Raw genomic sequence first — 11,712 nt, 5'->3', positions numbered from 1 at the left:
GCACAGTGTCACAGCTTCCTTCAGGCATCCACCTGCTCTGGTGCGGGGCTCTCCGTGGGCTGCAGATGGATCTCTGCTCCACCATGGACCTCCATGGGCTGCAGGGACCTGCACCATGGGCTGCACCAGGGGCTGCAGGGGAATCTCTGCTCTGGTGCCTGGAGCACATCCTGCCCTTCCTTCTTCACTGACCTTGGTGTCTGCAGAGCAGTTCCTCTCACTCCTCTCTCCAGCTGCAGTTGCTGTTGCCAAAACCACTTTTTCTGCTTCCTAAATACTTATCCCAGACGTGTTACCACTGTCACTGAAGGGATCAGCCTTGGCCAGCAGTAGGACCATGATGGAGCTGGTTGGCTCTGGCTCTGTCAGACATGGGGGAAGCTTCTCAGCTTCTCACAGACATCAACCCTGCAGTATCCACACTACAGTGCCATGCAAACCCTAAGTATTTAAATGTTGTAAGACTAATAATCTGTGTTTTTCTGCATAGTTTACAGAATCACAGAATATTCTGAGCTGGAAAGGACACACAAGGATCAAGTCCAACTCTTAAGTGAATGGCCCTTATGGGGACAGACCCTGCAACCTTAGCACCGTGCTCTGAGACCAAATACAATACTTTTGCAGTAAAAACTTTAAAAGCTATTTATAAATCCCTTCCTCCATCATGTTTAACTGTATAAGTGCTGTGACCAACAGCCTCTCTTTCTACTATTCATTCTTTATATATTCCCTTATTTTCATATATGCTTTTACAAAACACAAAGTTATGAAGAAGAAAATATAGCTCTTTCCTTCCAAAAATCTTGTCATACAACCTGTTGGCAGATGAATCAGTACCTTATCCGAGGACTAGAAATAGTGGTTTTTGCCTCCTAAAAGCATCCACTTAATCTAATGACTGCTTAGCCCCACAGCAACACACACAGTCCCATGGACTCAGTATAGTCACTGGGCTGAAGAGAAAACTTGGCGCTGGCAGGGAGTGACCCCCCCCCCACCCCTTTTTCTGATACAGTTGGTCCTGGAGCGCTCTGTGAAAAATGTTAAGGAGCATCTCTGTAGCTGTTCGTTGCAACAAGAAAGATTTACTTCATTACACTTTATGCTGCAGAGAACAAAAAACACACCATTCTTCTCCAAGTACCCCTGTAAAACTGAGGGAAAAAGAAAGTAAGAGGAAGTAGTTTTCACTGCCTCAAGTATCTCTAAATGTTCCTGTCTTGCCAAGCAGCCTCTCTCCTACATATATTCTAAAGCTCTACAGGAAAAGAGCAGGCTCACTGCAGTTGAGTCAATCAATTTTAAGGCTCTTTGAAGAAGCCCTAGAAAAACAGACACCTCACAGCCTGAGCAGTCAAAGAAAAGATTCTTAAAGTGTTCCAATTTACAGCTGAGACCTACATCTGCATATGTGGTTAAATACTCAGAAAGATTCTCTGCCAGAACGCAGACTGGCTCAGGAGTTGGGTAGCCAAGCCCAAGTGAGGTTTCCCTGACTGCCGATGTTCGTTGTTGTGGAGGTCCATAAACACTGCTTTGGGAGGCTGGTTCTGTATCAAAGGAGGCCTCCCCAAAGCAATCCCTCTGCTGTTAAAAAAAACCTGACTACATCTGAAAGCAGTGGTTCCTCAGCACCCAGACAGCCTAAAACCAAATGACCTGGGCTGTAAGTATCTCTGAATTCCAATACATCCCCCTACCTTGGCTTGCCATATTTGCTCCTTCATGAGCTCTAACCTGGACACAAGATACACAGGCAACCCCCACTGATAGTCTGAGCAGTCCTCGCATGGAAAGACCAGGGATATTTGAAGCACGGCTAAGGGAGCTTCCACAGACACTCCCTGGGTAAAGCTTTAAGGGCTGAGGTTCCTGGAAAAGGGAATTTTGTATTTCTTTTTACGTCACTTTTTTTACATTACTTAAGTGAAATTCCCTACATTCAGCAGTAACTCACTGCCAAATGCAGCAGTGTTCATGTAATCCATAATCAAGATTCCACAAATTGTGGTTTGTACAGACTTTTTTTGTTGGTTTTAAACAGGAGCGAATGACAACTCAGCCCGCTGTGCAGCACCACTGGTCTCTGTGGCACTCCGAAGCCCGGAGTTGCTCTACAGCCAGACTTTGTGAGACACCTGCTCCTCATCCACACAGGAACCTCACCCTTAGCTACAGCAACACTACCCAGGCTGAGCAGTGGGAGGGGTTGGAACTCGGCTGTACCTGTGCAGTAACACCAGGCCAAGGCTTTCCAAAACAGAACATAAGAAAGTATTCCTGACAAAGATACTCCAAGCAAAATTTTGGGATGGTCTCTCCACTCTTCTTTTTACCTCCCAAAATAAGTATCAGCATCTATAGAAGTACAAAAGCAGAAAGGTAATCTTGCTTGCAATAGTACCCTTGAAATAATTACACCCACATGCAGACTGCTGAAAAGCAAACAACAGCCCACACAATGGAAGAGCTTAATTTCACAAGCCCTTAAGAAGTTTTCTCAGAAGCAATAAAAAAAAAAGAAAAATACACTTACATTGCACTGGAATATTACTCCACAACAGAGTAAGTGGAATGGGTAAAGACACATCCAATTAATTCACACTAGGCAGGAAGACGCTCCCAATGCCCCTCCAAAGCATTCCCACTCTAGGACTTAAAAATAAAAAAGCCATTTTGGAATTTAAGAGAAAAGCAATTTTATTGTTTACAAATCACACCTTGCTTTTTTTTCCTTTTACAAATTCCAAAACAAATGGAAGAACTTTTTAAATGTAATATTTTGTAAAAAGCCCATTTGCCACAAACTACTATACTCAGTGGAACAAATACGTATTTCAAGAGCGTGGCCAATTGTAAAAATAATCCTATGACATAGACATTGTTCATAAAAATACAGTAAAATGCACTTTCCCCACCTCAATAAATACATTTTAATCTTGTTTCCGGCTGGCATTTTAAGCCACCAGAGAGCTCTTAATGAAACAGTCACCAAAGTAAAATTTTTCCTCATGTACTTTTACAATTATTGCAATAGCATCCAGACCTGTAAGCATTTTTCTTGCAGTCTTTTGTTTCTAGCTTCAGGGGAATCACGGACAGGAGAAAAGATTTATCTATAAAAATGTGCTACTCCCATATTGATTCCCATTTCAGAAAGAATGCTTAAGATTTTCTCCTAAGAAACAGTCCACAGAACAAACTGTTTGAAAGAAGAATTTTCCAGAAAACTGAAGTCTACTGTCTGGAGCTACAGTTTTGTTTTCAATCCCTGTTTAATACATTTAAAATTAAAAAATCGTTATGTTAGATAAAAATAGAAGTTTTAGAACATCTTTAACAATGAAAGCTAAGATAAAGGTTTTGTTAGAAAAAAGAAAGTCTCGCCCTTTTTAAAAATCTTGCAAATTTTTAAATCCAAGTATTAACTTGAATTGTAGCTCTGCTTTCCATGCACACATGAAAATGCACAATTATACATACATAGATCCCTGATTAAGACATTTTCCAAATGGCTTATTAAAAGTCAATTTCAGCTGAAGTCACATTTTGTTTGCTTAAAGCACAGCTGCTTCTTCAGAAGACGAATATTTCCTCCTCCCTTCCCATCATGCTTCCCTACAGGTTCAGTCTACCTGTGAATGAGTCAGTGTTTTACACTTCACACAGCTTGTGACAATAAGTAGAGTATTACTGTGTCCAACTGAATGGGTGCCTTTTATAAAACAACCCCCCAAATCAACTGTTTCACGGCTGAGGCCATGGCTCCAAGGCTGATGAGAGGCTCATCTCTCTTTGCTGGTCTCCTTCACTTCCATTCATTAACTGGCTTCTGATGCATAAGAAGACATATATTTGGCATATTTGATGAACAGAACAAAATTAACAACAAAACAATTAAAATCCTCTGTGACTTCACAGATTCATTGCATCACTTATAGCTCTTCCATTTCAAAGTGTGTATTGAAGCTGTTTGCCATGGATGTATGTTCAAAGATCCTGGTCAGGCTTGGTTTCAGTAGCTCCATGGAATGACATGACAGCTCCTGCGAGGTATCACTCTTCAGTGCCATGATCTGATCTGCTCTGGGATCTCTTCTGTCATAGTACAGAGCCCATAGCAAAGTAATAGTGAGGATCATAGCCAGGATCTGCGTTACTCCAATAGAGATTCCTAGAAATCTCAGCACTTGCAATTGCTTCGTCCCTCTCAAAAAAGTGTACATTTTTTTACCGCATCCCTATAAAACAAAAATAGATTAAAAAAAAACAGTCAGTAATATTTGGTTTGCAGTTCCCAAGGCTTAGCTCATCCTACCCACTGCTATCTTTTCTGGCTCCCAAGAATCTCTCTCTCAGCTCCTTCAAACAATACTTTGAAAATTATTTTGCCTAGTTTTTAAGTGCTTCCATAATGCAAACTTTAAATTTTCTCATACACAGACTACTGGAAGAGATTTGTGCTACTTTTCAATTCAGAAATCACTCACAGTGGATCTGAGTTCCTATCAACTCTCACTAATGGTTAAAGAAACTCAACTGGTTTTGTGAAGGCTTAAAAGCCATTGAAGTCCTCTTTATCATCTTTTTTCTCTCCTCAAATTGAAGATCTTCAGGGTTGTCAATTATTTTAAACTCTTTTAGACTTTTTCTACAGATAATACCACACTCTGGAGCTAAAACAGTACTGTAGGAGGGATCTACGGACCTGCGTAACCTCATCAGAAAACATCTGATGAACACTACGTTAAAATGTTTTAAGTTGATGTTCACAAAAAGGGAATTTAGCTCTTTCCAAACCTTCAATGCAGGCTCTACAGTTTGCTTACACGGCCAACTAACTACCACACAAGGCTTCAGAAAAGCTCCCAAGCCCTTGTAAGGCAGCAAGGATCCAGGGAGAGGCAGCAGCTCTGGGAACTACTGGCTAACAGTGCAAAACACAAGTGACAATGTTCATTGCTCAGTAAGGGCAATGCCCAGTCTTAAGAGAAGATAAAACCATGAAGAGAGGGGCCTTTGCTATTCTGCATGATGCTTATTCTCTATTCTAAACTTTGCAGGGTTTCACAGCACAATTATCAAAGCAATATACATATCAAGGGAAAATTCAGAATAACAACCTGTCTGGGCACTGGTCCCAGAAGCTGACATAAGGAACCCATCAAAATGGGCACTGTCTTGAGAATGTTATTTTTCGCATTTATATCCTCACTTCATATTTCTTACCACTTTTCTAAGAAAATAAAGCAATCAATCAAAGTGATGGAATTTGAAGACAGGACATGATAAATAAGGCTTTTCAATCACACTGAAATTCCCCAAAGCCAATTTCCCCAAAGACAATTTCAAATGCTACAGTCCTAAATATATTTGATGAAAGGCCCCATTTTTGCCACACACACAAAATTCATACTGTAGTCAACAGATTTTCATTCAGGATCTAAATAAAATTAATGTACTCTATGATAATTGTACCAGAGTAAATTAAAAGATCTCAATGTCTTTGCTCATTTCACTGTTTCATTTTCTAAACAGCAGCAAACACACAGAAAACGAAGCAAGTATGCATTCTATGAAATTTCAAAAAAAACCACAAACAACAAAATGTAACGTAATTGGACTTGGTGGGGGGCAGGACAACAAAACCTGTCACGTTGGCATCTTCTTTTGTTCAACTGGAAGGCAGTTTAGTTATACTATTTCCCAAATTTGTTTTTAATTACAGAGAAACTGGACGCATTTTAATACTTTTGATAACTTAAAGAGATGAAGGTGGATGCTGGTCACAATTTAAAAATGCTCCACCATAGCAATATTCAAACTCAGTTCATTTGTTGCCTAGAGAAAACACCCACTAATGGAGAGCAATAACATTAATTCCTACATCTCCTGCAGTACACAGACACATAACTGAGATAAATTATGCCCAATCTAGATAGACTGTTTTCCTCCATTTAATGATGTTTTTATAGTTCTAATACACGTTCAAAATCAGTTTCAAAACTGAGAAACACCCAGCCAGCCCTGTTAACTTCACATTCATGCATTTTATTTCTGCTTATGTAACATTTTCATAGTTGATAGCCTGCAATTAAGCAGTACATAAATATACTTTCCTCAGCAAAAGTAGAAGTTTGTCACTAAGTGGGGAGCTCTTGTTGACAAGTCATATGTAGTATAAAACTTTGCAGCAATCATTCAGAAGAATCAGCTTCAGATTCCTACAAAGCTACGGATTAAAGGCTTGATTCATATGTATTAAACAGGCTATTTTATACTTTCAGTCTAGAAATAGAAAAAGCATGTATTTCTTATTTAGCATATATTACTAATTTACTATATCATAGAATAAGAACCTGAACTGAAGTAAGGCACTTCTCTGAGCAGAAAAGGTAAGCCATCAGCAAACTCAACCAATCTTTTGTACAACCAAATTTTGAGTATACTCAGAAGTATATTAAAGCAAATTTTAAAATTAAAAACTAAAGCAAACTAAAATTAAAACAAAATTCATTTAATTTCAATGAATTTTGAGTATACTAAAAATTATGCCAGAAAATGAAAGAAAATATTGAACATTCAAGTTTGGGGGTTTTTTTTAAGGTATCAACTCCTACCAATCATTTTATCTAGGCTGCAGTTCCCAATCACAAGATGGGCAGAGCTCCTCTTGTCCTCAGACCACAACAAACCTCCAAAGCCACATCATCATCTTCACACTTCCCTCACAACCATGCTCTTTCTAAGGTCAGTCTGTTCATGAAACTGCACCAAAGGTGAAGCTCATCAGAATAAAAGCAATTCGGGAAGACTAGGACAATTGAAAAATAGCTTTCAATATTCTGCAGGGACAACATGATTCCTGCCAAAAATACTTTCAAGCAGAACTGTAAGCCACCTTCCTTTCTGCAAAAATTAAATTGCGAAGGATTCCAGTTTAATACTATAGAAAGTTCTGAGTTCCCAGCAAAAAATCACAGCACAGCTACAACAAAACAAGTTATCAGTCCCAGACAAACCAAACTCCAGTTTTCTGAAGTACTACAAAGAATTTTTCTGAAGTACCAGAAAGGACTGGCCAAATATTTACATAAACCAATTTTAGGCTAGCGAGGCTAATCTTATCAGGCTCCCTCTCAAACCACCAGACTATGCAAGTTTGGTTTGAATCACTTTCTAAAAAAGCTTTTTCCCTTCAGCTCTCCAAAGCAGAAGTTAGGCAGATTAGTCTTGGAAGTGTATGTTGGTTTTGCATGATACTGATAAACTTATTAGCAAGCGTACTGTAAGAATCTGTTAAACACCCCACAGGCAAGAGCCATGAAAAGAAACATTTTGCCAACAAAATATTGTATGTATCTCAAAGAGAAATTAAGTATTTTTGTGGCTGATACAACCGAACAAAGCCTGTCCCTTTTTGAAATGGATTCCGCAAAAACAAATTTTTGCTAAGTGCTGAATCCATCCAAAATGCTCTGCGGTACAGTAGGGGAAGAACCATAAATATACCCCCTTCAGATTTCTTTAAAAAAAAAGCGCCAAGCAGCCTTTCTTTTATCAAGTGGGTCTTAACACAGCCCTTATGTCCTACATAATAATCATCTTTAGCTATTAATTTTCTACAAATAGAACCAAAAGAACTTGAACATATGAAGTGCCCAGAGAACCACTTTCCTGGAATATGGCATGGGCATGAAATGTTACCAAAAGAGATGACAGAAGAAGACCTTGCACTTTAGACACTGCATTCCAATGACTAATACTTCTCAGAAATTTTTGAGCTTCCTGGGCTCAAAGAGCAATTTTTCATTGAGTGACACTGGTTACATAATCCTGCCTTTTCACCTAAGAATGAAGCAGGGGGCAAATGAATGCTCTACTGCTTCCATACACTCCTTGAAGGCTCTCTACGACAGACTTCTATGGTATTAACAGTAGCAACAGTATTACAAAAAGCAACCTTTATTGCAGAGCGAGCCACAATTTTTAGTTTTTCAAAATGTGTAAGAGACTGACAGGCCCCAGAAGAAGCCTGAATGGCTTTCTCATTCAGGGACTGACACTTCTAAAGCATAATCAGTGCTGTCAGTGCTGTGAGCCTTGCCAGAAGGCAGGAGAGCATCTACAAGTAGCTGTTGAAAAAAAACCAGCCTCTGCCGCTGTCTTTAAGTTCCTTAGCACAGACTGGCCTCCTGAGGCACCGGCCTTTTGGCAGCTCTATCTTCTCTCTTCCTAGTGGAAGAACACAGCCTTCTAGGATGGATGTCAGAAACTCCAGATTAGATTAAATAATTTCTGTTCATAGAGCCAATACCATACAAATTAATTTCCCCGAAACTTGATTGTTTACTGGCAATAGCCAATATTCATTTTGACTTGTTCATACAGCGAAATCTCCTCTGCTTCAGAGGTGTTGCTCCATAGCTCTTGAACAAGAGCCATGCAACACATTCTTGTAAGAACAGGTCTTAAACAGCCTTAAAGAGACTAGGTGAAAATAAAATGGTTCTTTGGGTACTCTTCCATAATGTAGAGCTACACCATCCACTGGAGAAATGTTCATGCTGCAGCATCTGAAAGCATGATTCTCAGGCCCATCCTCCTTCCTATACACCCTGTATTACTCTAAAAGCAATCCAGTGAAGAATGCACCTCTTCTCAGGTCCTCATAACTACATAACTGAGACATGCCTTCTGTTGCTGTTGGACTACCTGGACTGTTGGTCATTCTGCTGTTACTGAATGGACAATTATAGGTCTTCAGAGGTCTGTCAGCATAAAAAAATGGCAGCTAACAAAGTTTCCAGACAAAAGTGACTTTAGACAATATTTGTGAGAACAGAGTTTTTGCAAAGAACATATTTACTTGTTTTTATAATTTTCACCCTAAAAACAGTAATGTCTTGTTACCGTGAGGACCTCCCTTATCCACTTTGAGTTCAAACAGGTTCTCGCCTTGTTTTAAGGCTTTTTTTGTAACTCTTCAAATAATCATACTGTAATGTAGAGAGAAAGAGTATTTTCACAAGAAGCTTCTATGCATGCTCAGAGTACAACAACTGAATTAGCTGCCTCCTAGCATGAGACCTGTTAACAAGAGAGCTCTCATCCTCCAAAGGGATTCTCAAAAGCATCCTTCACTGTACATTTCACCAAAGTATTCTTCCACTTACCCTGCAGTAGCTTGATGGTATGGTGCCTAATTTATAACTAGTCTTAAATTATTTCATACATAATTTTAAAATTTTGGATTGGAACAAATTTGAACTCCAACCTCACTGATATAAAATAAACACTCCAAAGTTTAAGCACATCTCAGATTTTAACTGCACTGCCACTAACCCATCTCACTTCCAGGTAAGGGTGGGTGGATGGCTTCATTCTTCCTTCTTTCCTCCCCCTGTTTCAGCATTAACAAATAATATTCATAAACACTTTCCATAAACACAACTACTCTACAAACAAATTACTCCGTTGCACTGCAAATGATGAATTTGGAAAATTATTGGATCAGGAAGAATGTACAAAACCTTCCAATATATCCACAGTTTTCTCCTTACCTCCTGATAAAGGTCACTGAGATCCTCATGATGTGCCTGCTTAGAGCATCCTGGGAATTCTCTGACACAACAGGAGTCAGGCGGCCAGTCCAATTCTGTCATTTCTAGCCAGTCTGTGAAGTACACCACGCCACAACATTTAAACTGCAAAGGAAGGATTAGCCAGATCAGTAATTATTATTTAATATCTAATATATAATTATTATCTAATTATATATTAGATCAGTAATAATTATGCTACTTCTTCAGTAGGTAAAGTAGGTCATCAAAAAACCTAAGTTCCTAATACCAACTTCCAAAACATTTACATAGAACTAAAAACATCTACAAGTGCTTCCATGTATCTTGTTTTGCTGTACTTTGACATAAAAGTCACATGAAAAATGTAATGTAGTGACCAATGAATACTTCAGAAACAGCCAATGATACTGCTCTGTGCTTTAAATCCCAATTGCTTCCTCAAAGGATGCTTCACAGAAATTGTCCTATCTCGGGATTCTCCTGGCCTTACTATAGGGAACTAACACAATTTCATGTCAAAATGGGGACTAACGAACAAGTATACTGGTGGCTAAAAGGAGTAGCTGAAAAAGGTCTTACTAGTGGACTATTCTTGCAAGGCTACAACTACAGACATATTTGTTGAAAACAGAAAAGCACAGATTTACCTGAATATAGAAAAAAAAAGTTAAAAGAGTAAGCAAAAATGTATAGAAATCACAAACGCTGAAAGGAAAACTGAAACGGGAAGGAAGGGGTATCACATTAAAATAAATACTGCAACAGAATCAACCTTAAAAAAAAGAAGTTTGGCTGCAAAGCAGATGAGCTGTAATTGCCTATAAAACCCACCAGGACTAACAACCTCCTCTGCAAAGCACACCCTGAGATTTAAAGCCAAATGACCAGTCTACCACATTAGCAGCTGCTTTCACATAGAAAAGGGATGAAGCTGCTACATTAGATTTGGTTTGGCACTGGATGTGGACTTGACATGACTGAAAACACGCTTTGCTGCAGAAACAAGATGCTACTTTTTTCTGCCTGGATGTCCTCCAGGACCAGCCTGAGTGTAAGTCATTCCCTGGTTCCTTTGATCCACAAGCTTGGAACGTATTTGCCCCTCTTAACCCGCTTCAGAGCCAGAGTCCTGTACTCCACACCACTCATTGTTCACCATCAAGCAGATCAGTGCCCAGACATGTTGGCACACACTGTGCCTTTAATTCATCAGTCCTCTTAAAAATCTCACTTCTTCCTTCTTTACCACAGCTCTCATGTCTCAGTTTTTAGTGGTTTGTTACTCAGTCAAAATCCTCCCCCCGCTGGACTTTATGGAAAGCTCAAGCTTTGGCTTCTCATTGCAATTGCAAAGACCATCTCATTAAATATCCTTTTCTTACTCTTGGATCTTTTCTTCCCCAGCCCAGTTCTTGCTTCCTGACTTCAGCTGACCCTTTCCATCTTTCTTAGCATGGTCACAACTCTGATATTAAACCAGCAAGAGGACTGGGGGAGAACACATTTCCCATCTATCTCAGCTGTTAAAAGATACAGAAGAAAGAATACCAAGCTGATCAGGGCTGAATCTCTGGTAACAGAATTGTAATTACAATTCTGCTGACTGAAGAAGGGCCACAAGTAAAGTGCTTATTCAGACATAAAGCACATACCAGGCTCATACATCCAGCATCTGAACTATAAGTAGATGGAGTATGAATGAGAGTCCACCAATTAAGTAGAAACTGTAAAAGAGCTTTCTCAGTTCTCCAAATCATTCATCACGGTCACAGATGCCATATGGAAAATCTAACTTCTAAAACTTCTTCTAACAACTAAAAGGAAGTTCTTCTTCCCTAGAAAAATTAAGGCTTAGTTGAAGTTTTACTATTAATATTCATATTATAACCAGCCATTATGATGAAACTACAACAACTAGGAGGATAAGAGGCAGTATTTAATTTAATCAACCTATACATTTAAACCAGGATACAGTACCAGCTCTATTCAATGAAAACTGATTGAGACCACTTGATTATATTATCTCAGGTACAGAACAGACATAAACACTCTACCTGCATATGAAGAATTACTCAGTTTCACAGAGCAGTTGTATGGCCAGAGCAGGGAACTGGGGGTGGGGGGG

General features: G+C 39.3%; 1 protein-coding gene across 1 annotated transcript in view; it reads right to left on the bottom strand.

Annotated features, from left to right (window-relative positions):
- Positions 1-2,684: 2,684 nt before the first annotated feature.
- Positions 2,685-11,712, bottom strand: part of TSPAN12 (tetraspanin 12) — a 47,231-nt gene continuing 38,203 nt past the window's right edge. The window contains exons 6-7 of the mRNA XM_008640979.2: positions 9,567-9,710; positions 2,685-4,244 (exon numbers count right to left, since the gene is read on the bottom strand). Coding sequence (XP_008639201.1) covers positions 3,939-4,244; positions 9,567-9,710 — 450 coding nt within the window. The 3' untranslated portion in view covers positions 2,685-3,938. The remainder of the gene's footprint in view (positions 4,245-9,566; positions 9,711-11,712) is intronic.

This window comes from Corvus brachyrhynchos, unplaced genomic scaffold (genome assembly GCF_000691975.1).
Source record: "Corvus brachyrhynchos isolate BGI_N302 unplaced genomic scaffold, ASM69197v1 scaffold29, whole genome shotgun sequence".
NCBI lineage: Eukaryota > Metazoa > Chordata > Aves > Passeriformes > Corvidae > Corvus > Corvus brachyrhynchos.
The sequence above is the reverse complement of the archived record's forward strand: the minus strand, read 5'-3'. Positions and strand labels throughout refer to the sequence as shown.